Source organism: Hordeum vulgare, chromosome 2H (genome assembly GCF_904849725.1).
Source record: "Hordeum vulgare subsp. vulgare chromosome 2H, MorexV3_pseudomolecules_assembly, whole genome shotgun sequence".
NCBI lineage: Eukaryota > Viridiplantae > Streptophyta > Magnoliopsida > Poales > Poaceae > Hordeum > Hordeum vulgare.
Window position 1 is genome coordinate 370,428,902 of NC_058519.1, and position 26,180 is coordinate 370,455,081.

Consider the following 26,180-nt stretch of genomic DNA (forward strand, 5'->3'; position numbering starts at 1 on the left):
AAAACGTTTTTTGCATCAGCTGCTTCAAGTTGATCCATTTAAGAAAGAGAAGGTAAAGACTGTGGACAGTGGGATCAAACTTTCAAGTAAGGAAGTTGTTCAAGTGCACGATGATAATATTCTTGAGGGCAAAAATTCCATCAAAGTTGCAATGAAGACGCCAAATACTGGGGGTCAGCAAGACGATCCAAAGATTGATGCAAGCACAACGAAAGAAAGCAAAGGCCGAGGCAAGCGTAAAGGTAAAAAACTGAATGTCACTTTCGCGCAACTATTGAAAAAATATCAAAAGATAAGTGATCATGAGAGTGCTTGTCGGCCAAATAATTCAAAAGCATCAAGATTACCCCCTAGGCACAAATCTGAAGACCGGTATTGGCAAAGGGCAAATTTTAATGCATCAAATTCATATCCATATTTTCAGCCGCCAATGCCAATGCCATGGATACCTCCCTATGCTCATGTGGATCCATATATATCATGGGACAAGTATGATACAAGGGCACGTTCTCCATCTTATGTTAAACCATATCACCAATATTATGCAGCTCCAAGAGGATCAACATTTGAACAATCACATGTCAAAGACCATTTTTTGATCATAAAGAATTGGTCTGGAGCTCGAGAAAGAAGAAAGAGGTGGCCAAGCAAGCCCGCCGTGTCAAAAGAGATGGTGATAAGAGTGCCACTTCAGAGTTGACCTCAAATGAAAAATATCCAATTAAAGTGTTGACACTGGCTGCTAAAGGATGTGAGGCGAATCAACCAAGTGCTGAATCTAAAGAAAATAAGTTAAGAGTGCACAAGGCCAAAAATGAATTACCATTGAATAAAACAGAATCACACCCGAGGTGCCCACTCGGCTTATCATATTGGCAAAGGAAAAAACTACAAAAGCTTGGTGAACAAGAACTTAAATAGAGGAACATGGCATGGGTTCCCAAAGGGGGCAATCAAAAGAAAAGTGATGTGCAAGCTTCGACTGCAATAAGTACAACAAAAGCAAACAAGGAGAAAAATGAAAGCAATAAACAATTCAGCCGAAGGTTTCCATCACCCCATCACAATCATCGGTCCTGATATTATTCATATTCTTCAGCTATGCCATCGATGCCAATGCCATGGAGTTCATCCTATGGTATGATTGGTTATCCTCCATGGACTTATTTTGACCCATGGATGCAATATAATCTCTTACATCATGCAAGGGTATTACGACATCATCATACATTCGATTAGCTGCACTTTTGCTGCTAATGGCCGATACACAATTATAGTCCTAAGAGTATAGACGGAAGATAGATACTTATCCTCCAAATAATATACAAATGGCCGATGAAGTGTTTACATCGTCCTTAAAACAAACACTGAACAAGTTATTTTCCAGCTCGCAAGCTTCGCCGAAAAATAGAGGGGCATGTGTTGACGCTTCAAAGTGGCACAATCGTAAAAGTTGCTTAAAACTATGTCAAGATTAATTCAAAAACGGTTGAAAACGGAGCTCGGATGCAAAAAATATGACAAGTTCAGAGATGCTCATATTGACACTAGATTAAAGAATGACATGAAACTCGATTGAGATGGCCTCTAATGGAAAATGTTTCAACACAAAAGTTGTGCGTCTCGTTGAAACGGTTGATTTTTATATAAACATTGCCTCAAACAGGATCGTATGTAAAAGTTAAAGCCATCTGAATACGGTCCTGTCACGAGGCAAGACTGGCTCGCCCCATCAAACATGGTGTGGGATGGGTAGCGCGAATAACAATCCGTTTTGCGCGAGTGATTCGGCTCCTAAAATGGCCTCGAATAAAAAAAGGTTCAACATGGAAGTTATTCGCCTCGTCAAAACGGTTAAATTTGCATCTTACATGATTTTGATTTGAGATATTTTACTACCTCAAAAAGTAACCTGCAAACTGCAGCCAGTTTTTAACGTACGGTTTTGGAAAGTTCGGACCAAACAAATCCGAATTGGACTAGGGTTTTGAATGTAAATTGAAGCCTTTTTTACACGAAAAGTCCACGGCCTCTTATATATCTATGGGGTGACGGACAATTGAACAACACATAGTTAAACAAATCAATCTACTACTTTTTACCCTTTACTTTTACCTCCTCCCTTGTTCTTCTTCTTTCTCGTTCTTTGCTTGGAGGGCAGCGATCCACGAGGCCCTAGGGGTGGTCAGTCCGACCTAGCGAAGCCCATAGCCGTCGCACGCCCTGACGGGGTCCCTCCCGGGTGTGTGGGGTTTCGGGTATGCAAAAACGCCCATCGGATTGCCTGCGTACCGCGCTTCCGTACGGGTCTCCTTCAACGTGAGCTGCGGTGCATCACCCTCGGCGTTGGAGGTATACAGTGACGTGTTCATGTGCGCACACTTCCTTAAGCATTTTAATAGAAGTGTTATGATCAGCACTTCTAGTGGGGATAGCCTGAACCCACTTAATGACATAATCAACAACAACAAGAATATGAGTATACCCATTAGACTTAGGAAAAGGTCCCATATAATCAAAACCCCAAACATCAAATGGTTCAATAACAAGAGAATAATTCATAGGCATTTCCTGACGTCCACTGATATTACCAACCCTTTGACACTCATCACAAGCTAATACAAACTTATGAGCGTCCTGGAAGAGGGTAGGCCAATAAAAATCGGATTGCAATACCTTATGTGCGGTTCTAACTCCTGCATGGTGTCCTCCATAAACTACGGAGTGACATGTGATAGCCCGAGACCGACACTCCACAAGATTCCCCTCTTATTTTGTTGTCGCCGTGTTATTATTTGTTTGCTGCATGCATCATCGCATCATGCACATCATCCACATTGCATCGACACTCCGTTGCCGCCAGTTTTCAAAACCTGCATCCGCTATTAGTTGATGGTTCTCTCCGTGTTCGTCCTTGATTGTTTGAGCCCGACGACACACGCACGCACCCGAGGTATCGTTAAAATCTTGTTTTTAAAAGTGTGTATAAAATATTCTCGAATTGGGTTGAAAGTTGGCGTGCGGTCCTACTTTAGTGTAGGTAGGCCGCCTGCAAATTTCGTCGCAATCGGAGTCCGTTTGACACCCGAAGGGTCGACCGTAGCGGCACCGTTATCGGTTTATTCGTCGAAAGTTTTTGGTGTTTTAAAATGGTGTCGGGCCGCAAAACCCCTCTGTTCTCTCAACCCATCATGATTACACAGCCCAGCCTAGCCCATCCCCGTGTTCGGGGCCGTTCGATCACGATTGCGTGGTTGAAATCGGTGCTAAAATCCCCTAACCCTAGCCCCAATCCTATATAAACACCCCTACCCTACCTATTTGGGCGCTCCCCTAATCCTCCTCGGGATACGCGCCCAAAACCCTAGCCAGCACGACCCAGCTCCTCCTCTCTCCTCAACGGCCAGGCCCGCGAGGCCCAGATCCATTCCGCCCGTGCCCGGATTGCCTCGCCGCCGCCCGCAAGCCAGCCCCTTGCCTCGCTCTGCCCCGAGCTCCCACCGAAGGCAGCAGCCCGAGCTCCACCCAGCATACCGCGCTGCCTCCACATGCCTTCGCCACCGGCCACCGGTGCCCTGCCGCCAGATCTGCACCGCCGCCCCGGCCACCTTCCGTCGCGCCGGCCACCGGTCGCAGCCAAGCCGGTCATGGCCCCGCGCTGCCCGAGGTCTGCGGCCGCCATGAGCTTCGGTGCAGGCCATCTCCGGCCCGGATCCGGTGCGATCCGGCTGAGACCCGTCGTGCACAGCCTCCTCCGGTCGCCCCGGTCATCGCCGGCCGCCCTAGCAGCTCGCCGTAGCGTCGGCCTGCCAGCCGTCGGTCTTGCCTCGCTCGGGAACGAGCAGGAGGCCAGTCGCCCGGCTCGGGCACGTTGACCGCGCGAGCTCTCCCCTTGGGTCGGCCTCTTCCAGGCCGAGCTCCGCACCACGCCGGCCTAGCTCGCTCCTTCCTCCTCGGGCTGCTTCGCCCCTCCAGGCCAGCAGCTGGTCAGGCCCAGCTCAGCCCCGTCGCCCCTCCTCTCCGAGCCGAACATTAGGCCCAGGGTGAGCATCCCTCGAGCCTGCGCTATTTCGCGCTGCGTGCGAGTTGTATTATATTGCGCCCATGCATGTTTTAGCCTATAGTGAGATTCGGCCCATTAGTACAATTTTTTTTATTAATTCCTCAGATTTTAGTTATTTACACGAATAGTGCCTATTTGAAAATGCTCGTATAATTTGATCCATGAGTCGGATTGCAACAAATTATATATGCAACTTGGCTAGAATTTCGCGTAGATTAATATTTTCCAACTCTGATGCATAACTGAAATTGTTTGACGTGCTATTTGCATCGGTTTGTGTGTCGACGTGTTAGAAACTGTTTAGGTTATAGTTAATTAACCGTAGCTCCGTTGGAGATGAGCCATATATGTAAATGGACTAAAACGACGAGTAGAATCGCGTGAACCACTTTGTTTTGCCGTTTAACAAACATAAAATATGGTTAGGACAAATCTGGACAGAATTAGAATGTAATGCGTGGGGTCGTTTTGGAGATGCTATATGTCATTTCCGGCATCATTTAAAATGCCTAGATAGGTAGTTTAACTTGTGCGTCACCCCTTGCCATGTTAACAACATTTTAATATTGCGTGTTAACAAACCGGAGTGAACTAAATAATTAAACGTGGAGTTTCGTCAATATACAACTCGTTGCATATTGAGCTTCACTTAATGTATAGTGTTTGATTGTCGTGAATTGCCATGCCCTGCCTTGCATATTTGAAATTGAACATGCATCATATTAGGTGTGCATCATGTCGTGCATGTGCTGTGGTGAATATTGTGTGTTGATTCTTGTTTCCGGTTTGCTTCGTCTCGATAAAGTTCCGCAAGCTTGTCAGAATGTGAGGATCCGTTCGACTACGTCGTTTCGTCTGCTTCACGGAGTCGTTCTTCCACACAAGATCTCAGCAAGATGATCATTTCCGCACATATCATTACTATCATTGCCATGCTAGTTGTCTCGTTTCTTTCGCTATGTCTTGCTGCCTACCACCTGTTAAATTAAGCCTTCCAACATTGCCATGAAAACCTTCAACCTGTTCACAACCTAGCAAACCATTGTTTGGCTATGTTATCGCTTGCTTAACCATGTGTTAGCGTTGCTAGTTGCAGGTGCAGTGCTTCCATGTGCTACCATGGGTTCCTTGTTGTATCACCATATTACTTGCTAATTAATTTAATGCACCTATATACATGGTAAAAAGTGGAAGGCCCGGCCTTCTAGCCTGGTGTTTTGTTCCACCTTTGTCGTCTTAGTTTCGGCTACCGGTGTTATTTTTCATGAATGAGCGCTCCTAACATGCTTGGGATTGTTATGGGGACCCCCTAGATTCTCTTTTTGGGATAAAACTCGTCTAGCAAGGCCCAACATTAGTACTATTTCCTAATAACAAACTGAAATATGCATACGGTTTGATCACCCCGTGGATAATTAATCAACCCCCGGGCCAATGCTCCTTATGAGTGTTGGTCCAACTTAGAGCACTGTGTGGGGTTAACCCAGGGCAACTGTGGTGATTTCTATCAGGCCACCGTCCGCGTCTCTTATCCGTTTGTCCCGAGAACGAGATACGCGACTCCTACCGGGATGGTCGACACGCCGGGCGGCCTTGCTGGACTTGTTTACCTTTCTCGAGCATCTTGTGCGAGGGATTCCAAGGATACTTTGGGCTATCTCGAGGTTCAGGTTTTCCAATATGAACCCGAGGAGATCATGGGTTTCCCTGATCGAGGTCATTCCGTCGCAGCGTGTGGTAGTTTGTGATGGACTAGTTGGAGCACCCATGCAGGGTTAAATCTTTCAGAAAGCCGTCCTGTGGTTATGTGGCAACGTGGAAACTTTGTTTAACATACGGTTCTAGATAACGCAAAGTAAACTTAATTAAAACTTGCCAACTGAGTGTGTAACCGTGTCTGTCTCTTTCGTGAGCTCCTTCTATGATCGAGGACATGGCGGGGTTATGTGTGACATAAGTAGGTGTTCAGGATCATTCATTTGATCATTTTTAGTTCACGTCCGACTATGCGCAGATCATCTCCCTCTTATTCTTGTACTCATAAGTTAGCCACCTCAAATAAATGCTTAGTCGCCTGCTGCAGCCTCATCACTTAACCATATCTTACCCATTAAGCTTTGCTAGTCTTCATATGTAATGCCCCAAGAGTGTAACTTGCCATACTTGGAACCTTCTGTATGTGGGTCCATCTTTTCATTGCAATGAGAGTTATATTCCATGTGGTATTTCATGTGCTCATGTCTTGTTTTCCTTTGCATGCATGCATCCATTCCATTCATCCATGCCTATTTGTGTTTGTTGCCTTGTGATCATGTGTATGTGGTGTGATGACATGTGATGATGTGATGATGATATGTGAAATGATGTGGGTGTTGTTTGAAAGTAGGAAGCACTATGTGGATTGCAATAGGATTCAAAACTTTCCCTTTCTCTATTTATCTCAGGCTCAGGATTCAATTGCTCCTTTCCCATTTGAAAAATGCCCATGCTTTAGTATGTATTGTGGTGGATGAGATGCTATGTATTTGTTGTGTTGAAACTATGTTTTAGTGGTGCAAATATTCACAAAACAGATCAATTAAATTCTGTTTTGTAAATATTTATTTGCTCCTAATATTCCTTTTCCATTTTATTTAAATAGGTCATAATTCCTTATGACCAGGGGCATTTTCGTTTTATTTTTAGCCTCAACAGATTTGCATGTGCTTTTGTTTTGCTTCTGTTTATTTTCTAAATAGAAAACACGAGAGGGTTTTATTTTTTTCTTATCTAGCGGCTTCGAGTGGGCTCTCTCCCACTAGCCGGCCCAGCTTCCCTCGCGCGCAACCCTTTCCCGGTAGACGGCATCTTCTTCCTCTCCTCTTTCATCAGTTTCGTCAGAGAGAGAGACAACGCGCCAGCGAGCAACGCCGTCTCACGGACGTCGAGGCCACGCGTTCCTCGCCTACTCCTCCTCCATAAATACCCCTTGGCGTCCGTGCAAGGCCTAGGGTTCCTCCCTACCGCCGCCACTCTTTCCCCATCTCCTCCTCCCTCTCTGTCATCGGCATCAGGTAAGAGAGCGAGCTCCTCCGCCATGGCCGTGACTTGAGAAGGTCCTCGCCGTCGCTGCCGTGGCTCTACGTCCTCTCCAACCCCTCGGCGAGCACGCGGGACCTCCAGGGAACCCATTCCCGCAGCTAGGAGGAGCGGATCTGCACTCCTTCCCCTACATCAACGGCGGGCTTCTTCATCTCCGTCGATCAACCTCCGCCGCAGCTTCTTCCACTTCTTCCTCTACCTCCTCTCCGACAGGCACGACGATCTCATCTAGTGGGTGAGCACGAGCTTCTTTCCCTTCCCCGTAGCTAGATCTTGCTCCTAGGGGCCCGTAGCCGTGCCGTGCTATTCTCTCTATAGCCGGCGCCACCGCACGTCGTGGAGCCATAGCTGTAGGCCTCCTCGAGGAGAGTTAGCTTAGGAAATGGATCCGTGGGAGCTCCTACTCCCTTCCATCGATGGGTCGTAGGCCAATTTGATGTAGAACGCTGGTGAGGTGCTTCCCCTGTTCCGGCCACCGGCAGGCAGAGGAAGGACTACAAGGGATGCTCAATAGAGTTACCTCCCCTACTCTGTTAAGTTCCGAAGCAGCAGCGTAGTGGTAGGGGGTCTTTTGGTGCAGCGTTAGGTCGTGGGTTCGAAACCCCTTGGCGCACCCCTTTTGTTTTGTGGATTTCGGCACAGTAGCGTCAGGGGAGTGCATAACCTGTTTACCCTCTCCCTTCTGTCGAACCAGAGTGGCGTAGTGCAGTGGTGTTGTTGCTGGGGGTGAACCAGGGAGTCTTGGGTTCGATTCCCTCCCAAGCCTTTTATTTTTTTCATTGCTTATTTCTTTTGTTGTTTCGTTTTCTTTGCTATGTAGTTGCTGTGGTGTACCAAGTTACCTTGTGTGATATTTTTCTCCTCACAGCAAGTAGGTGTTCCTAGTATTTTGCTAGCAAGTGTAGATATGCATGTGTAGGTAGTTGAGTGCAAGTGTATGTTGAGCTAGCTCATGTACATGGGTATGTTTAGCATGTGTGTATTGCACTAGGCTAGTGATGCAAGTGTGTGTGTGTTACTCTTGTGTATGAGTGATGAACTTGAGCACTAGCTTGTGCAAGTATGTGGGGTGTGTGTGTGTGTGTGCCCCCCCCCCACATACCTGGTGTGTAGTGCATGTGATCTTGGTGTGTGTGTGTGTCACACATGCCTAACGCATGATGTGCCTTGATAAGCACTTATGGCAAGCTTGTATGTGTAGGTGTAGGAAGCATGATGTGGGTGAAAACTAGAGTGTGTGTTCTAACTAGCATGTGTAGGTGTTGGAATAGTTGTGCTTGATGTAAGTGTGTGTCTGGTGGTGTGCTAAGGCACATGAACATGAGGTCTACCCCTCATGTGCACCATTGGATATGTGAGTGTGTGCAAGTGCATATGTAGGTGATGATCTACTGAGAAGCATGTGATAATAGCACTATTCATCCCTTTGTGATTCCATGTTTATTTTCTTCTTAGCTTTGTGCCCCTTTGTTCTATGCAAGTACCTAGGTATTATATATGTTTTTGGGGTAGAATCATCCCAGGAATCCAATGGTGGGATCAGATTCCACTTTGGAACACTTCCTGGAAATGTCATATTTCTGTTTTGTTCAATGTTTATAGCTTGGTCCCATGTGATGTGATGAGCCCAAGAGGTTGATTCCTTGTTGTGGCAGTACAGGGTGAACCTCTCTACAACATGGTGGTGTTGTTTCATGCTTAGGAGTTTATATATGCAAGTTGTGCTTAGTCAAAGTAGGCATGTGGCTAAAAATTTCAGCTTAGTGAAAATCTGTGATTTTCACTAAGTCTGAGAAACTGTTGTTATTTTCTTCCCTTGTAGTTGTGTTTGCATAACTTCATGTGTTGGGAATCAGCCCCTGCAATCAACTGAGAAGTTGTAGCTTTTGTGTTTGTATAGCTCTTTGTCAATTTTCATTCCATTTGGCTTCATGTAGATATTGTTTTGGGTGTTGTCAAAATGCTTTAGAGCATAAACAGCTAGTGAGATTTTGAGAATTTCACTAAGTCCGTGAAAACTGATATTTTTGTCCAAGTTAGTAGTTGTAGAACTTTCTGTGTGTAACTCCTTTGTATTATCTTTTTGCTCATGCTTGTAGAGCTTTTGAATAGATTCTTCCACATATCTTATTTGGCACATTTGGGTGGGTGTAGGTGCTTTGCATGTAGCTCTCAAACTGTTATATTGCTGTTTAGGACAGAATGTATAGTTTTGATGTTTTGATGCTTGTGAGTGCATAGTTGATGGTGTGGTGAGATTCCGTGCACCACCCCCTCCATACTTGTTTGTTTTGTGATTTGGCAACCTGGTAATACCAGAAGTAAGCCATTGGAGTGTGTTGTGATGGATTTGATCCGTAGAACTCCATTTCTTGTTTTGTTGTTTCCGGTTGATCTGTAGCTCCGTTCCTAACGTTCTTTATATGTTTTGGCATCGTTTTTGCGTGATGCATCTATTCATGTCATCTTCATGCATGTCAAGATAGCTTAGAGTGAAGTTATGTCCAAAACTTTGTAGTTTCTTCTCATGCATGTGCTAGTGACTAGAATAGAGATGCATGTTCATTCTCATCTCATGCATCATGTGTTTGTTACATCTTGTTGTGCTGTTGTTCATTGGATGCTATTTTTGTGTTGGGTAGCACCGGGATCGGAGAGCGATTACGTGGATTCGGGAGAGTACGTGCAGGACGAACACGAGCAGTTCCTAGCTGAAGACATCACAGGCAAGATGACATGACCTTGATACCATCTCTAGACTTGTTATGCTAGATTCACGTTTCCTTTGTAATATGCTCGCTGCCTACCACTGAAATAATTGCCTCCTGATATTGCCATGAAAACCAAACACTTTTCCCCTCCTAGCAAATATTGAATGGCTAAGTAGGCTTTGCTTAGCTTCTAATGTTAGTGTTGCTAGTTGCAGGTGCAATTGTCTCATGTGATAACATGAGTTTGATATCATTATGTTAAATCTGTTATTTAATTAATGCACCTATATACTTGGTAAATAACGGAAGGCCTAGCCTTTTGCCGGGTGTTTTGTTCCTTTATTGCCGCCATAGTTTCCGGCTACCGATGTTTGATTCCATAACTGAACGCTCCTAACACGTTCGGGATTGTTATGGGGACCCCCTTGATAAATTGTATAGTGTTAAGACTTGTCCGGCAGGACCCAACATTGGTTTTAATTTGCTAATCACTTAATAATAATCTTCATAGGGAATAGCTACCCTGAGGAATTAATCAACAACCCGGGCCAGTGCTCCTCATGAGTGTTAGTCCACCCACCTAGCAGTCGGCAATACCACCTCGGGGAAACTTGAGGCATTGGTCATTGTCCACTATGCATAGACGGTGTTGTCCTGAGACTGAGATACGCGGCTCTTATCAGGGTCGTCGACACACCGGGAGGTCCCGCTAGTCTTGTCTTACCTTAGCGATATATCTTGCGTATAGGAATCCCGGTGAAGCTTTGGTTCTCCCCAGAGTTGAGGTTTTCCTCTAAGGAATCCGACGAGATCACGAGATTCGTGATAGAGGATTACTTTGCGGCCCGTGACCGTTTGTGATGGACTAGTTGGAGCACCCCTGCAGGGTTTCATCTTTCGGAAAGCCGTGCCCGCGGTTATGTGGCAACTTGGAATATTTGTTAACATCCGGTTATAGATAACTTGAACCTGATCTAATAAAATTGCCAACTGTGTGCATTACCATGGTTGTCCCCTTCGAAGACCTCTCTTTGATCGGGAACACGATGGGGTTATGATTGACGTAAGTAGGTGTTCAGGATCACTTAGTGATCAGCTAGACTTCGCCTGTTAGTATAGACCACCATCAATAACTTGTTCTACGTAAGTTAGCCACCACAAATTCTTAGGATGCTGCAACCTAAACACAAAACCTTCCTTACCTAATAACTTGACTAGTTCTGGCACCGACGTCATAGATTGATGAGTCCCCGTGGCTCACAGATTACTTCAACACCCCAACAGGTACAGGTACGCCCGACACAGGTGATCCCGACGGCAGGCAGCTGGCGTGGCAGTACGATGAGGAGAACGACCGCCTGTACGTGAACTATCCAGAAGGCTGAGGCATGGTCGTGATCGTGGGCAAGCATGCGGGGTAGCATAGCCTTTTATCATGTTATGTAGTCCGTAGCGGAACTACCTTGTCTGAATAAATGTGTGATGTAAACTCTGATATTATCTATGAGATGGCAGATGTTTCCCTATTTGTCATTCTATTATTATGTATGTGCTATGTTACCGTGCTTGCGAAACGCTTAGATGCGCTTCTTTCCATTTTGGGGCCTCGTTCCCTAAGTCGGAAAGGACAGCATCTTAGTCGTTACATGATACCTTTGGAAATGAGATTGATGAGTCCCTTGGATCACAAATTACTACAACACCAGTTGCAGGTACAGGTAAAGAGATACTTTGATGTGAGCGCACTGATTGTGCTATTTGGAGTTTCTTCTTCTTCATCATCATCATCGATCTAGGATGGTTCCATGCCGGTAGCCTGGGATAGCAAGGATGGACATCGTTCTTTTGTTGTTTGTTTTCGTCCATAGTCGGACCCTGCTCTTCTTCATGATGGTTGATTATGTTGTTATATTAATGTGACTCTGATGTAGCTTGTGGCGAGTGTAAGACAACTCCTTATACTCATCTTTTCAGTACATGTACTTGTAACAATATCCATTCTTGTGAAACGACGAGATGTGTTTCTATCCCTGTCGAGGCCTTGCGCCAAAATAAGTATAGGACCGCATCTTGGGCGTTACAAGTCGGTATCAGAACAGTACCGACCTAGGATCCCCCTTGATTGATCGAACTTGGCCGAGTCGAGTCTAGTGAAAAACTACTTTGAGTCTAGTTATATATCGGAGAGTAATATTCTTTTTTCTCCTCTTCTACGCTCTGGTGAGGAATCTTGACGTAATAATTTTAATTCCACTCCTCTTCTAACTCAAAAATTCTTTTTAGGATGACGCGGATATTTTTGTAACTATATGATGTCGATGTGATGGAGTTCTGACTTGGTGCCTCCTGCTATGTTGATTTTATTCCGGGGAATTGAGCTCTAGGGGATTCTTGAGCACATCGTCATAATTCAGATTTCTTAGTATCTCAGGACGGAGGATGTTCGAAATTGCTTCAGTATTAGTAGTGGTGAGATAACCCCGACATCCCCAATACTGGTGCATAGAGTTCGGGGGTACTGCCATACTTGGTATCGTTGTGATTACGAGGATCTGAGATAGATGAGTTTCCGAGATCTCTGGTTATGTGTTGATGGATGTGATACACTGTACGGGTTAGTATAGGAGTTGAGTGATATATTACTCCTTGTATCCATGGACCAGATTGCATGACCAGAAATTTCGGGAGTTCTTAGGTGGGAATTCAAGTAGTTACTTATAGGACAATCTTCGAACAGATGCATGATGTGAGGTTGGGGTTCGACATTTAGTGGATTTGTTTGTTCACGTCCGTCTTACAACTGTTCTTGTTGTGTCTTAAAGAGTCCTTGTAGCTTGCTACGACTCGGGGATGCTTCGTATATTGTGTGCACTGCCTTGTACATGATGTCTACTGTAGGATAGAGCCCATGTGATCCTATCCATGAAAATATCGAGCGGAATCTCTGTCATGAATTTGTTCTGGCTTGTGTTGTAAGCTTCATCCTTTGTTTTGTTGGAATATGGAAATTCGAGTTGCTTCGATGTCAAGTGGTGATTTCATATCTTTCCTAAGTGGTCTTCTCATATTTTATGGGAATAGAAATTATTTTGCTCAATCAAGTTGTCTTTTCAATTCTTTTCAACCGGAGTCGTCATGTCAATTCTTTTTCACCCTATGTGCTTCTCCTCAAGTCATTTCTATCATATTCAAGATTTGCAAGGTAAATCTCTCATTTCTTTCCGGAGTTCATCTCATCTGTCCCAAGTTGTCTTTGTTTTTCCACGCCCCTCCCTTTTTCTTCAATGTTTCAGTTATCATCCAAGTGGAGTTCAATTCATGGATGCTTCCGCTATCTTCTCTTCCGTGTCGTATCTGGTGATTCCTTGTGAAGATTTTCAGGGGTTTCAGTTCATCATTTCATCATCTCCGTGTTCTTCTTTGGTGGATTGAATTCAAGCTTTCGATGTTCATCATATCCTTTTGATTCGTTCAATGCTCTCCCATGTTGGAAATTCTTATTCAAGTCTCTTTTGTTTATTCATCCTTCTCTATTCTATCCATAGTGTTGTAGATATCTCAGAAGTTTCTTGTTTTCAATCCTTTCAATTAATTTGAGGTTCTCACCTCTTCAAGTTTTCAATTATACGGGTGCACTTCCGTGTTGTTTTCATTTCTCGATCCTCTGAAGGCCATCATTTTAGAAGATTTCTTCGTTCTCAGTTTTCAGCTTTCATCCTCAAATTCTTCTCAATTGTTGTCTCTTCATTCGTCTCTCAATTATTCTGGTGCCTCATTCAAGTTCTCTGTTAGGCGGCTCAGGATCTATTCATTCTCAAGTATTCTTGTGGGAGTACCTCAAGTATTCTTTCTCTTGCATTTCGAAGAGCAATTGTTCCTCCTTTATCCTTTCTGGTGGTATTATAACATTCTTGTTAGTGGAGGAGTCTTGAAGAGAAGTTTATTTAAGAATTAAATATGTAAACCCACTGAATCCTTTGATCATGAGATATTTTGACCCATGGTTTCTTCATTGAGTTATCTTGGATTAGATTTCACCTAAAACTTTTCCTAGGGATTGTTGCTATTATGGTGATTATCATTGATCCAAGTCCTCTATGTATTCTCTTGGTGTAAGAAGTTTTGCCTTCTTGTTTCATCCAATCAATATTTGTTTCTGTTAGTGGTTGGTTGTCACCTCATTGTTCACATGGTTTTCATAAGTCCACTACAAGCTTGTTCTTTTCGTTGTTGGTTTGCCAACAATTCCGTTCAATTCTTCTTGCAAGGATGCTTCTCAATTCAATTGTGATAGTAGTTTTCCTTTTCTTCTTCATTCTTCTTACCAATGAACTAGTTTCTATTATGTTGTTCTGGAGTTGTTGTGATGTTCCTCTCTTTTACCCATTATCTAGTTTTGTCAAAATCGTGTTCTTTCCTTTCTTATTCATTTAACCGGAGTGTTGTGTCTTCTTTCATGTTCTCTCCTTGCTTAGTCAATGTAGTTGGTTTGTTGTGAATCTTGTCAAGATCTTTCCATCTCACTAGTAGGAAAAACCTTATAGGTAGGAGCCTAGTAGTAGCGATGGAAAATAGCACACGTTGCTTCTACTTAGCAGTAGCGTTGGAAATAGGACGCGCTACTGCTAACTACCGTAGTAGTAGCGCAGGAAGAATTTCCAGTGCTACTGCTAAATGGGGCCCAACGAGGCCACCCACCGTATCTGTAGTAGTAGCGCTAGACTGTAGAAAGTGCTACTGCTAAGTTCCATAGCAGTAGCGCTTCCCTGGAACCAGCACTACTGGTGCCCAACGAGGCCACCGACAGCAGCTATAGTAGCAGCGCTGGTTGGGGAAAAGCGCTACTGCTAAGTGCAATAACAGTAGCGCTCCTCTGGAACCAACACTACTACTACGCGTGGGCAGCTTCATTTACACCCACACACCCCCTCTCCCCTTCCTCCCCCTTTGCCCTCCTTTCTCCTTTCCTCCTCCATTGTTACTTCTCCACCATTCTTGCCCTTCTTCTCTCTTTCTTCTACCTATCACCCGCACACACACCCTCTCCCCCTTCCTCCCCATTTGCCCTATCCCCTCCTTTCTCCTTTCCTCTACCATTGTTGCCCTTTCACCCACACACACCCTCTCCCCCTTCCCCCCTTTTCCCTATACCCTCCTTTCTCCTTTCCTCCACCATTGTTGCCCTCATTTCAGCCACACACACACCCCCTCTCCTCCTTCCTCTCTCCTTTGCCATATCCCCTCCTTTTTCCTTTCCTCTCTCTAAGTTTTCCACCATTATTACCTCTCCATTATCTGGCCGTGCACAATCTCTCTCGGGATATATATAGGTGAGTAAAAAGTGCATTTAAATAATGGGAATATGTGTGTTTGCGATATGAAGGGATATTGTGCGAGTGACATGGCCCGTGAGTTGCTTATGTTTTCCTGAAATGTCGATTTATTTCTGTTTCGGTGAATTACGAGCAAACTCGATATGTCCTATTTTTAGGCAAGGTCATGCCAAATTTTTATATGCATGCATTTTGTTTATGACCCTTTTGCTTGTTATACCTTACAGTCATGAAGGTGAGTGGTAGGAAGGTGGAGCGATACTTGCAATCCGCGATTATGGACATGTATGAAAATAAACGGACTCGGATTAGATGTCTGTGTACAAGATGCAGAGTAATTTTGGACCCTTTTGATCGTGGCAGTTTGAAGGCCCACTTGCTAATCAATGGTTTCATGGATGTCTATACTCGATGGATAAGTGCAGATGATGATGAGGACGTCCACATGGTAGGGAATAACGACATGGTTCTAGACGAAGAGATGACCGATCGACAAGAAGACGATGGCGCCGGACACGACGGCTGTGAAGAGTCCGGACACGGCGGCGGGGAAGAGTCTGGACATGGCGTCGGAGAAGATTCTGGACACGGCGATGTAGCAGAGTCCGGACATGGCGGAGAAGAGTCGATGGACATGCCGCAGACTTTGACGCTACTAAGTTCAGTCATGTAGGAACCTCATGTTCGAGACCTCCTTCGCAAGAGTACGAATAGCGACACAATTGATTATAGAGAGGAGGCCAAGCTGGCGCAACTTGAAGTAGACTCGAAGACTCCATCATATGACGGTTGCGATCCCGAGGTTACCCGCTTGAGTTTCATGCTCGAACTTCTAAATACGAAGGCCAAAAACAAATGGACAAACAAAAGCCTCGATGAGCACTTGAAGTATCTACAAAATAAAGTTCTTCCCACAGGGAACATGTGTCCTACTAGTGTCGATGAGGCCAAGAAAATCGTTTGCCCTTTGGATCTGCCGCACATTAGATACCACGCATGCACCAACAATTGCATCATTTATCGAGGTGACCATGCGGAAAAAACCAGATGTCCAGTGTGAAATGCTTCTCGATACAAGAAGGCAGGAAGGAAACCTCCTCAGAAAGTTGTATGGTACTTTCCGATCACTCCCCGTCTGCAATGGTATTTCATAGATCTATGGAAGCAAAGCTCATGCGCTGGCACGCGGAGAGAAAGAAGCCTGACGATGGAGATGATCCGAAGCTGAAACACCTCGCAGATGGTAGCCAGTGGAGAGCACTCAATGCGGAATATCATTTCTTAGAGAAGATGCAAGGAACATCGTGCTTGGTGCGTGTACCGATGGCATGAATCCATTTGGAAACCAGAGCACCAACCACATCACATGGCCCGTCTTTGTATGGATGTACAACCTCCCCCCATGGAAGTGCATGAAGACAAAGTACATACACATGAGCATGTTTATTCAAGGGCCGAAACAACCGAGAAATAATATTAACCTATATATGGGGCTTCTGAAAGAAGAGCTAGACACGTTATGGAAATCGCCAGTCAAGACATGGGACGCCAGCACAAGAGATTATTTCTATATGAGAGTTGCGCTGATGACGACGGTGCATGACTATCTTGGTTATGGGTACATACACCTCAGGCCAGGTGTTCCACGGATACATCGGATGCATGAGGTGCATGGATGATAAAACGTCTCAGCAGCTTACGTCAACGAAAGATGGCGGGTCTGGGAAAATCGTGTACATGGGGCATCGTAGATGGCTCGAAAAGGATGACCCGTGGAGAAAACGTGGAGATCTATTCAATGGTTTGGATGATCATCGAGGGCCTTCACGTAAGAGGAGCGACACCAAAATCAACGAGCTGTTGAATAACTAGCAACAGTGCCTCGCGCGGGGAAAGATGGAAAAGGCGCCAGATCCGCTACTGAAGGTATGGAAAACGAGGTATGTTTTCTGTGACTTGGAGTACTGGCCCAATCACGACACACCTCATTGCCTTCATCAAATGCATATAACGAAGAATGTCCTCGAGAGCTTGCTTGGCACATTGATGAACATGCCATAGAATACCAAGGATGGGCCAAAGGCAAGGAAAGACTTGGAGGATTTGGAGATCAGGGGGGATCTCCACATGCCCCATCAAAATTTGACGGAGGAGACAGATACGGAGACGGTGACGGGGCCAAGGGGAAGAAAAGTCAACAAGAAGGAGCAGAATTGTTCCCTCCTTCTTGCTTCACCTTAAGTCCGAAGGAGATCGATCAATTCGTCAAGTGCCTTACGGGAATCAAATTTAGTTCCGGTTATTGTGGGAAGATAAGCAGATTTCTAGACACCAAGAAGAAAAGGTTCAGCGGGATGAAGTCTCATGACTGTCATGTGATGATGACGCAAATACTCCCGGTTACCATTAGAGGGATAATGGACAAGCACGTCTGTGAGACACTTACTGGTCTCTGCAACTTCTTCGACGTTATCTCTCGAAAGTCCATCAGTGTGAAGCAGCTCCGAAGGCTACAGGAAGAGATTGTTGTCATACTATGTGAGCTTGAGATGTACTTCCCGCCCGCATTCTTTGACATCATGGTGCATCTGTGTGTCCACATCGTGGATGACATCATCGACCTCGGGCAGACATTCCTTCATAGCATGATGCCATTGGAGAGGATGAATGGGGTGATCAAAGGATTCGTTCGTAACATGGCCCGTCCCGAGGGGAGCATCGTCCAGGGGTATCTGACCCAAGAGTGCATCTCCTTTTGCGAGAATTATATGGGCAAAGAAGACCCTGTTGTTGGTTTGCCCGTCAACAAGCACCATGGGAGGCTCGGAGGAGAAGGTCACAACAATGGTCAGAGGGAATTGCACGTGGACTACTCGGATCGACGGGACGACTTTGACAGGGCTAACTTAGTAGTGCTACAACACCTAGATGTGGTAGATGATTATGTAACACCGCACGCAGAAATCATCGCAAAGAAGTACCGTGATCAGGGGATGCGCAAGACGGACGACAAAGTTACTATAGACACAACGCCACTTTCTTGCGTTGGTTCAAAGAGCAGGTTCGTCCTAATCCCCCCGAAGAGGGCAGTGCGGACGGGTTTCTCATACACGTCTTAGCACACGGCCCCGCTCCCAAACTCGTGTCCTATGAGGCATACGATATCAATGGGTACACGTTCTACACGGAGGCCAAAGACATGGGCAGTGATTACCAGAACTCGGGGGTGACGACTGAATGCGTGACCGACTCCAACGGCACAACTGAAAGATTCTACGGAAGGGTCGAAGAGAACTTGGAGCTTAACTATGCTGGAAAGCACGATGCGACGATGTTCCGTGTCTGGTGGGCTAAGGCCGTCGTAAGAGAAAACAAGTATTTCACTACCATGTCTATACCCGACGCAAAGAGCGCTACCGTTAACGTTAACGTCATCGCTAAAACTGAGCGATGGATACACGCTAAGCACGTGACACAATGCTTCTTCATAACCGACCCGACCAATCCCAACCGTGTTGTCGTGAGGAGAGGCAAAAGGAACATCGTCGGAATGGGTGGAGTCACCAACGAGGAAGACTACGACCAATACAACAACCCAATGAGGGAAGATGATGATGACGATGAAGCATATGTGAAAAGAAGAATCAAGACTACATTACCTAAGAAAGATCGTACTCCATGGTGCCGGAAAAGAACAATCAAGACAACGAAAAAGAAAGGGAAGAAGCTCAACATGAAACGTCTTCGATGCAGCTGAGAAACAATCATTTATATATATGTACATATTTTATGTACGCAACAACACATGGTTCTGGTAATATTCGCGTAGTGTGGGAGGGAGATGTTCTCTTCATCGAGTGCATGCGTGTGCGAGGCCGTCGGGAGAAAAACAAAAAAAAGGGAGAAAGCAATACAAAAGAAAAAGGAAAGTAAATAGAAAAGAAAAGGAAAATAATAAAAAGGAAAGAAAGGTAATAAAAATAAAATAATAAAGAAAAATAATTAAAAGAAATTAATAAAGAAAAGCAATAATGAAAATAGTTATTGACACGAGAGTGTCTCACGTCATCTCTACATAGTTCTCGAACCCGCAGGGCCTCCACACTTAAAGTTCTGTGACGTTTCAATGTAGTTGAGTTATGTATGTTGGTGACAGAAGGTTCGGATTCCCGGATGAGACCCGAACGTCACGAGGAGCTCCGGAATGGTCCGGAGGTAAAGATTGATATATGGAAAGTTCCGTGTTGGTCATCGGAAAAAGCTCAGGCGTCACCGGTAGCGTACCGGGGGTGCCGGAAGGGTTACGGGGGTCCACTGAAAGGGCCCACTAGCCCCGGAGGGCCACATGGGCTGTGAGGGATGCGCACCAGCCCCTGGTGGGCTGGGCGCACCTCCCCACCTAAGGCCCATGCGGCTGGGCTGGTGGAGGGCCAACCCTAGGGGGTGGCACCACCCTAACTTGGGGGGCCAAGCCACCCCTAGGGCAACCGCCCCACCTCCTTTTGCCGGCGCCCCCCTCGGGTGGAAACACTAGGGCGCAACCCCTCTCCCCTTCCCCCCATACATATATATGGGGTGAGAGGGATGCAACACATCAATGCCACGGCGCAGCCCTGTCTCTCCCATAGATCAATTTTCTCCACTAGATCGGTTCCGGTTTTGCTTGGCGAAGCCCTGTTGAACAGCTCCACCAACACTGCCGACATGCCGTCGTGTTGACGGAGAACTCATCTACTTCTCCACCCTCTCTCTTATTGGGTCAAGGAGGTGAAGATCGTCATCGAGCTGTACGTGTGCTGAACGCGGAGGTGCCGTCCGTTCGACACTACATCAAAACAGATCGTGATGGGATCGCACGATGGATAGCGATGAGATCGCGGGACGGATCGTGATTGGATCGCAAAGACGTTGGAGTACATCAACCGCGTTATATACGCTTTCACTTAACGATCTAAGAGTATGTAGATGCACTCCCCCCGCTCATAGATGTTAGTCTTCATAGATCGACCTTGATGAGCGTAGAATTTTTTTTGTTTCCCATGCGACGTTCCCCAACATCGATCTAAGGGATCACAACTTGCCGCGACGTTCCCCAACATCGATCTAAGGGATCACAACTTGCCGAGACAATCGATATTGTTGTTGCCGAAACGCACATATCATACACCAGAGAATATTTGTTTTGCCTCAGCCCGTGAGCTTCATCAGTTGTTTTTCTTTTCTATTTATAAGACATAGATTACATGACCAGACCTTGGACTCATACAGGGACATGGCTAGGAATAACTTGCAATCTAACTCCAACTAGGACTCCTATACTAACATCACCGTGACAGATCGAGAGTTTGGAATATCCAACATAATTGGTTTCAGACTTGGCTAACATGGTTCTATGTTAAATTCTACTTCCTCCGTCCCATAACGCAAGACGTTTTTACAATTTGATAAGAGCAATATTGTGCAGCAAAGCTGAAAAAACATTTCCATGCCTCCAAAAGGTTGAATTACTTAGATAACCTTGTCCCAAGAATGAAAAGTAAAACAAAAGCACGTGTAAGAATTTTGTTTTTAAAATAACTCAAACAAACAGTAATGTACGCCAAAATGACCAGTATCATAGTCACCTCCTTTTGCGGTCACAACTGTGAGTAGATCAACAAATCTGCATTGTAATTTACTCTGCAGTATCAATTCCACAGGAGCTTACTAAGCATGAAATAAGTATACACTAATAAAACCAGAATGTAAATCTGCTACATAGATCATACCGGTTGGTACAATCTAGACACTCAAAGACACAATACCAAATACTAATTGACCATCACTGTCTTGCTTAAGCTTCACAACTGCAAAGAGAACATACTAAATTGACCGTGATTAGATAACTTTTTTCCTTGTGTCAACTGCCACACTGTAAACTAAACATACCAACATTGATCATGGTAACTACTTAAACAGTTCAGCTTGAAAGCAAAATACTTCTGAAAGCAAAATACTTGGAGCGTCATTATGCAACAAGCCAAGAGCAGCTGGTCCTTGTTACAGGATGACAGTGGGTCCTCATGACCTCATGGCGATTGCAGTCTGCCCATAGCATGATCTGGAAAGATACAATTGATTAAGCTTATAACCATTATGCAGCTCTTTATTCCGAGTAATTAGGTATGAAATCTAAAATAACAACATTATTCCGAGCTATATCTAAGCCAATTTCAAGAATTGTAGATAAAATTTGAATGAAGCAGGTTCTCCAAGGAGGGGCTGAAACAAACAAAATATTACAGCCTTGCACAACCTGAAGATAACAAATAGGGGCAGTAGAGGCAAGGAGATGCATATAAGATTACACAGCCTTGCACAACCTGACTAGGGGCAGGAGCAGTTCGGAGCATATGACATTGCAAATATTCACACATCATAATTCTCAAACGAACATCAATATGTACCTGGAGTGTAGAAGCTCATGTAGGGAACAACGATGACGTCGTAGTTTCTTGATCTGCAGGTGTATACCTTACAAACATGGCCTGACTTGAGCTCCATGGAGAACACTGTGTTGCCCGTCCTAACGAAAATGAGTCCGTGGCCGTCCGCGAAGCCAACGACCTCAGGTGGTGTCGAGAGGCCACGAGTGCGGAGCATCGTCTTGTGCTGGATAACTCTGCGCTGCACCCATTCCACATCTCCGTCGGGGCCGTCCTTCATCGACCAGAGGTAGAGCCTGCCATTCTGCACGCCGGCGAACCCCAGCGTGCCATCCTCCGCTTTCACGAGGACAGTGCAAGAGTAGTACTCGTGCTGGGACGGCGGCCAGATCACCGTGAGTTCCTGCCTGACGATGTCGTACCCCAGCATTTTGAAATTGATGTACGGGTCGCAGGTGAAGTAGAGCGTGTTCCCCACAAGGACGCTCGGTCGCCCGTCAACTGACGCCGGCTGCTCGATCTCAATTCGCTGGCTCCAGGCACCGGCCTCCGACGAGTAGGTGCACGCGAACGTGATGCCGCGTTCGCCGCATCCCACGAAGGCGACACGGAATGGTCCGCCGTGACAGTCGAGGTGGTCGCAGCCGACCGCGGCGCAGAGCACGGCCGCGTTGAAGCCGAGTGCGTAGGACGGCACACTGGGGATCTTGCACTCTACACCCGTGACGGGGTCCCAGACGACGAGACGCTGGCCCTGTGCGGTGTGGAGGAGCACGCGGCCGTGGCGGGCGTCCAGCACATTCAGGCCGGGGCGGTCGGAGGCGGCGGGGCGGAAGGATGAGGTGGGGACGAGCTGAGCCATGCCTTGGAAGTGCTGCTTCAGGTTGAGGACGAAGCCGAGCATGGGAGGTGTTCGATGGAATGCGCGGTAGCGGTGGAGGTACGCCGGGTTGGTGAGGAGGCGGCGCCAGCGCCAGCACACGAGGGAGGCGCGCACAAGGCGCGCGGGGTCATCTGGAGGGAGGCGGAGGAGGATCTCTGGGGCCATGTCGGCGATTGTCCAAGGCGCCGGTGCCGGCACGAGGCGAGGCCGTTTCGGCACGGACATGTCCATGGTCGGTTGCTGGCTCCCGGCGCTAGGGGTAAGCAGGCTGCAGGCCAGAGAACGGCGACCGGAATGGGAGGAAGTAGAGGGGGTCACCGGTCACGCGGCTTGCGGAGGGCGGAGGGCAACGGCGGCGGTTTGGGAGGGAGGAATGAGCTGGCGCGTGATTGCCTAATTATCCAACAGTAGATGCACACTAATAAACAGAAAACGTGTACGTACAAAATAGCATCGCATACATAAGAGCATCTTTAGCCGAACCGTATAACACCGATCCGTAAAACGCGTTTACATTTCATGAAAAAACGGTTTTACGAACCAGCACGGTCGAGGACAAAGTCAGATCTTACAAAATAAACATGTAAAAAATGATATTCGTAAAATATGTTTTTTTACGGATCGACTTGAGCTGCGGTGGAATAGACCCCTTAAACTTAAACTATAAATCGAATTTTCGCTTACATTTCCCCCCACTTCTTCTTCTTCTTCTCACCCGTGTCCATGGTCAACTAAATTTGTTCCTAAATACGGAGTCGTCGATCCCTCAATCCATCCAGGAGCTAGCTAGCTAGCTAGCTCCTCCGTCCACGAATCCATCCGGGAGCTAGCTAGCTTCGGTGTGCACGAATCCATCCAGAAGCTAGCTAGCTAGCTCCGGTCGTGGAATCCATCCAGAAGCTCGGAGCTAGCTAGCTAGCTTCCGCCGCCGACGTCGAATCCGGCCAGGACGAGCAGGATGGCTGCCAGGACGGGCGGCCGACGTTCGGGGACGTCCGAGGCGGCATACGTTGGACGTGGACGGCGGACGTCGAAGTTTCCGTGGCAGATGGACTCCCGCCAACTGCTTTCTCTCGATACAGGGCACCGTAGAAGCGTCCGCGAAAACTGTGCTTTTGTAGATCGGGAGGAGCTTTTTACCGCTCTTCGCAAAAATATTTACGGGTCCGATGCGTTTGCAGGATCTGATCGAGCAACTTTTTTCGCGCAGAACTGTATTTTGACATTTATTTTACTGGTCAGGGCATTATACTGGGTGTGCTAAAAATGCTCTAATAGTAACAAAATTACAGACATTTTTTTAAATAAGATATGTTCACGTCTCACTTAGAGACATAAACAGATCATGACACACGTGCTACTGTTTGTAGCCGTAAGTGTTACAAAAGCGATGTTGTTGACCATAACATTGGTGAAGACTCGTCTAAGTAGATGACTGTGACATTCTTGACTTTTGCTACAGTAAATATTGTAATTAAGTTACAGTGATCACCCGCAGTGATGCCACATCATCGAGAATTACCGTCGATGACCTGCATTGAATTTCTATCTGGATTCAGAAATTGAAAACAAAAGATAATTATAATTGTAAATTCCTATTAACTATTAGAGAAAGAAAGTATTAAAAATAATAAGAAAAAAAAGAAAGAAAAGAAATTAGAAAGAATGAAATAATAGAAAAGGAAAAAAAGCAAAATAAAACAAAACAAAACAACAACAACAAAAAAAAAGGAGAAGAAAACCCCCACCCCCCTGGCCGAGCTGGGCCAAGAGGCCCAACTGGCCAGCCCACCCCGCGCCCCTCCCCCTCAAACCCTAGGGCGAGGCAACCCCTGCCCTGCCTCGCTCCCTCCCTCCCTTTGCGCCGCCGCCAGGGGGCTCCTTCCCCTCGTGGGGGGTCCCACCCCCACCGACAGCTCCCCACCTCTCTCGTCTCCCACCCCCCCACACGACAGACCCTCTCGCACGACCCCATCTCGTCCCCACCCCAGGAGCCCCTCTCCCCCACGAACACCTCTCCTCCCGTCGCCCCCCTCAGATCCACCCCCTCCCTGGCCGGAGAGCCCTCCCGCCGGCGAGCTCCCCCACCAGCCCTCCTCTCCACCTCGCCCGACTCCCCACCCGCCGGCACCCCCCCCGTCGGCCCCTCTACCTCCCCCGGCGGCCCCCCTTACGGCCTCCCCCTCCTCTCCCTCGGCAGCCTCGAGGAGCCCCGCCGGCGGGAACCCCTCTCGGCCCCAACCCCTGCCCCCGTCGGCCTTCCTCCCGCTCGGTCCAGGAGGGACCGGGCAGGGAGACAGGCCCCCTCGGCCCTCCACCCCGCCGGCGAGCCCCTCCCCCATCGGGCCTCCCCTACACCTCTTCCTCGTCGGAACGACTGTCACCGTCCTCACCGGAACCGCGCCGTCACCGTCACCGCCTCGTCCTCCTCCTCGCCGTCACCTCCATTTCCCGCGAACTCCGGCTTCATCGGGCCGTCTCATCAACGTTGGTGAGCCCCTCCTCGGGCTCCTCCCACCGTCGCGTTCCCCTCACCGTCCCGGTTCCGTTCCGGCAAACGGGACCCCGATCCGTCGACGGTAGTGACCGGTAGGAGGATTTGAAGAAGGTGTTTTCCCTATGTTGAGTTAGCAGAGAGTTCTGTGTCTCTGTGTTAACACAGAGAGAGATGGGAGTGTTGTTGAGTTAAAAGAAAATAAAATCAAATGATGTATTCCGTATATATGAATGTATGTATGTATGAGATGCGATGTATGTATTGCGTATATAGGTATTGGAGGAATACGATATTTGCTTGTTTATATCTATGAGTAAAATCGAGTATTTTGGCCTAAGGTCACTTATCGGTGGGGCCAACGCACCCGCTGTCTATGACAGGGAGGCCCCACGCGATAGTTAAAATAAAAATAAAAATAATGTTTTTATTAAAAAAATAAATAGATATATTAGTTAAATTAATTAATTAGAATAATTAGAGTATGTCACGTGGGTCCCCCACTAAATTAATCTGATTAATTAATAATTAATCTTAATAAAAACTTGTGCCTATGACGTTGGGGACCCGCTGGTCAGTTGACCAGTCAACTGCTGATGTCAGCATGACATCGCGATGATGTCATAATAGGATTTTATTAAAATAATTAAATCTGTTTTTAATTCCTAATTATTAAATAAAACTTTAAAAATTAATATTAAATAATCCGTAAGTCAGATCAAAATAATTTCAACATGAAAGTTGATCAGCAAAACGAGACGAACCCGGGTACACGGTCCATTCGTCTGTCACGCGTCCCTAGCATAGCAAACATGGAACATTTCCATCGTTTCCAGTATAACCGGTAGTAGCCCGAGACCCGGAAAATATCATCAGATATTCTTCCGACCCGTCTATGACGAATGTTGCTGCGTTAGCTCATGTCTAGCCTGCATCTTGCCATGTCATGCTTTGTGTTGCATCGGTGCTATTATTTATTGTTTCTTCCCCCTCTTCTTACCGGTAGACCCCGAGACTGACGCTGCTGCCGGGTACATCTACGACCGTGCCGATCAGTCCTTTGCCGCAGAGCAGCAAGGCAAGCAAACCCCCCTTGATCATTCCTATATCGCCTATGTCTTTCTTCCTACTGCTTGCATTAGTATTTTGCTACTGTTGTAGTTAGCTCCTATATCTGATGCATAGCCTAT

General features: G+C 46.5%; 1 protein-coding gene across 1 annotated transcript; it reads right to left on the minus strand.

The window, feature by feature from the left end:
- Positions 1-20,837: 20,837 nt before the first annotated feature.
- Positions 20,838-22,908, minus strand: LOC123430102. Its single transcript, XM_045114014.1, has 2 exons — positions 21,635-22,908; positions 20,838-21,288 (listed from the first exon to the last, which is right to left on the minus strand). The coding sequence occupies exons 1-2, from the start codon at positions 22,725-22,727 to the stop codon at positions 21,257-21,259; spliced, it is 1,125 nt and encodes a 374-aa protein (XP_044969949.1). The 5' UTR covers positions 22,728-22,908; the 3' UTR covers positions 20,838-21,256.
- Positions 22,909-26,180: the final 3,272 nt, after the last annotated feature.

Excerpts from the sequence above, each read along its gene's own strand:
- LOC123430102 (XM_045114014.1), bottom strand. The coding sequence starts at position 22,727 with ATGGACATGTCCGTGCCGAAACGGCCTCGCCTCGTGCCGGCACCGGCG. Across the intron at positions 21,289-21,634 it reads CATGAGCTTCTACACTCCAG|ATCATGCTATGGGCAGACTG; the intron begins GTACATATTGAT and ends GTATCTTTCCAG.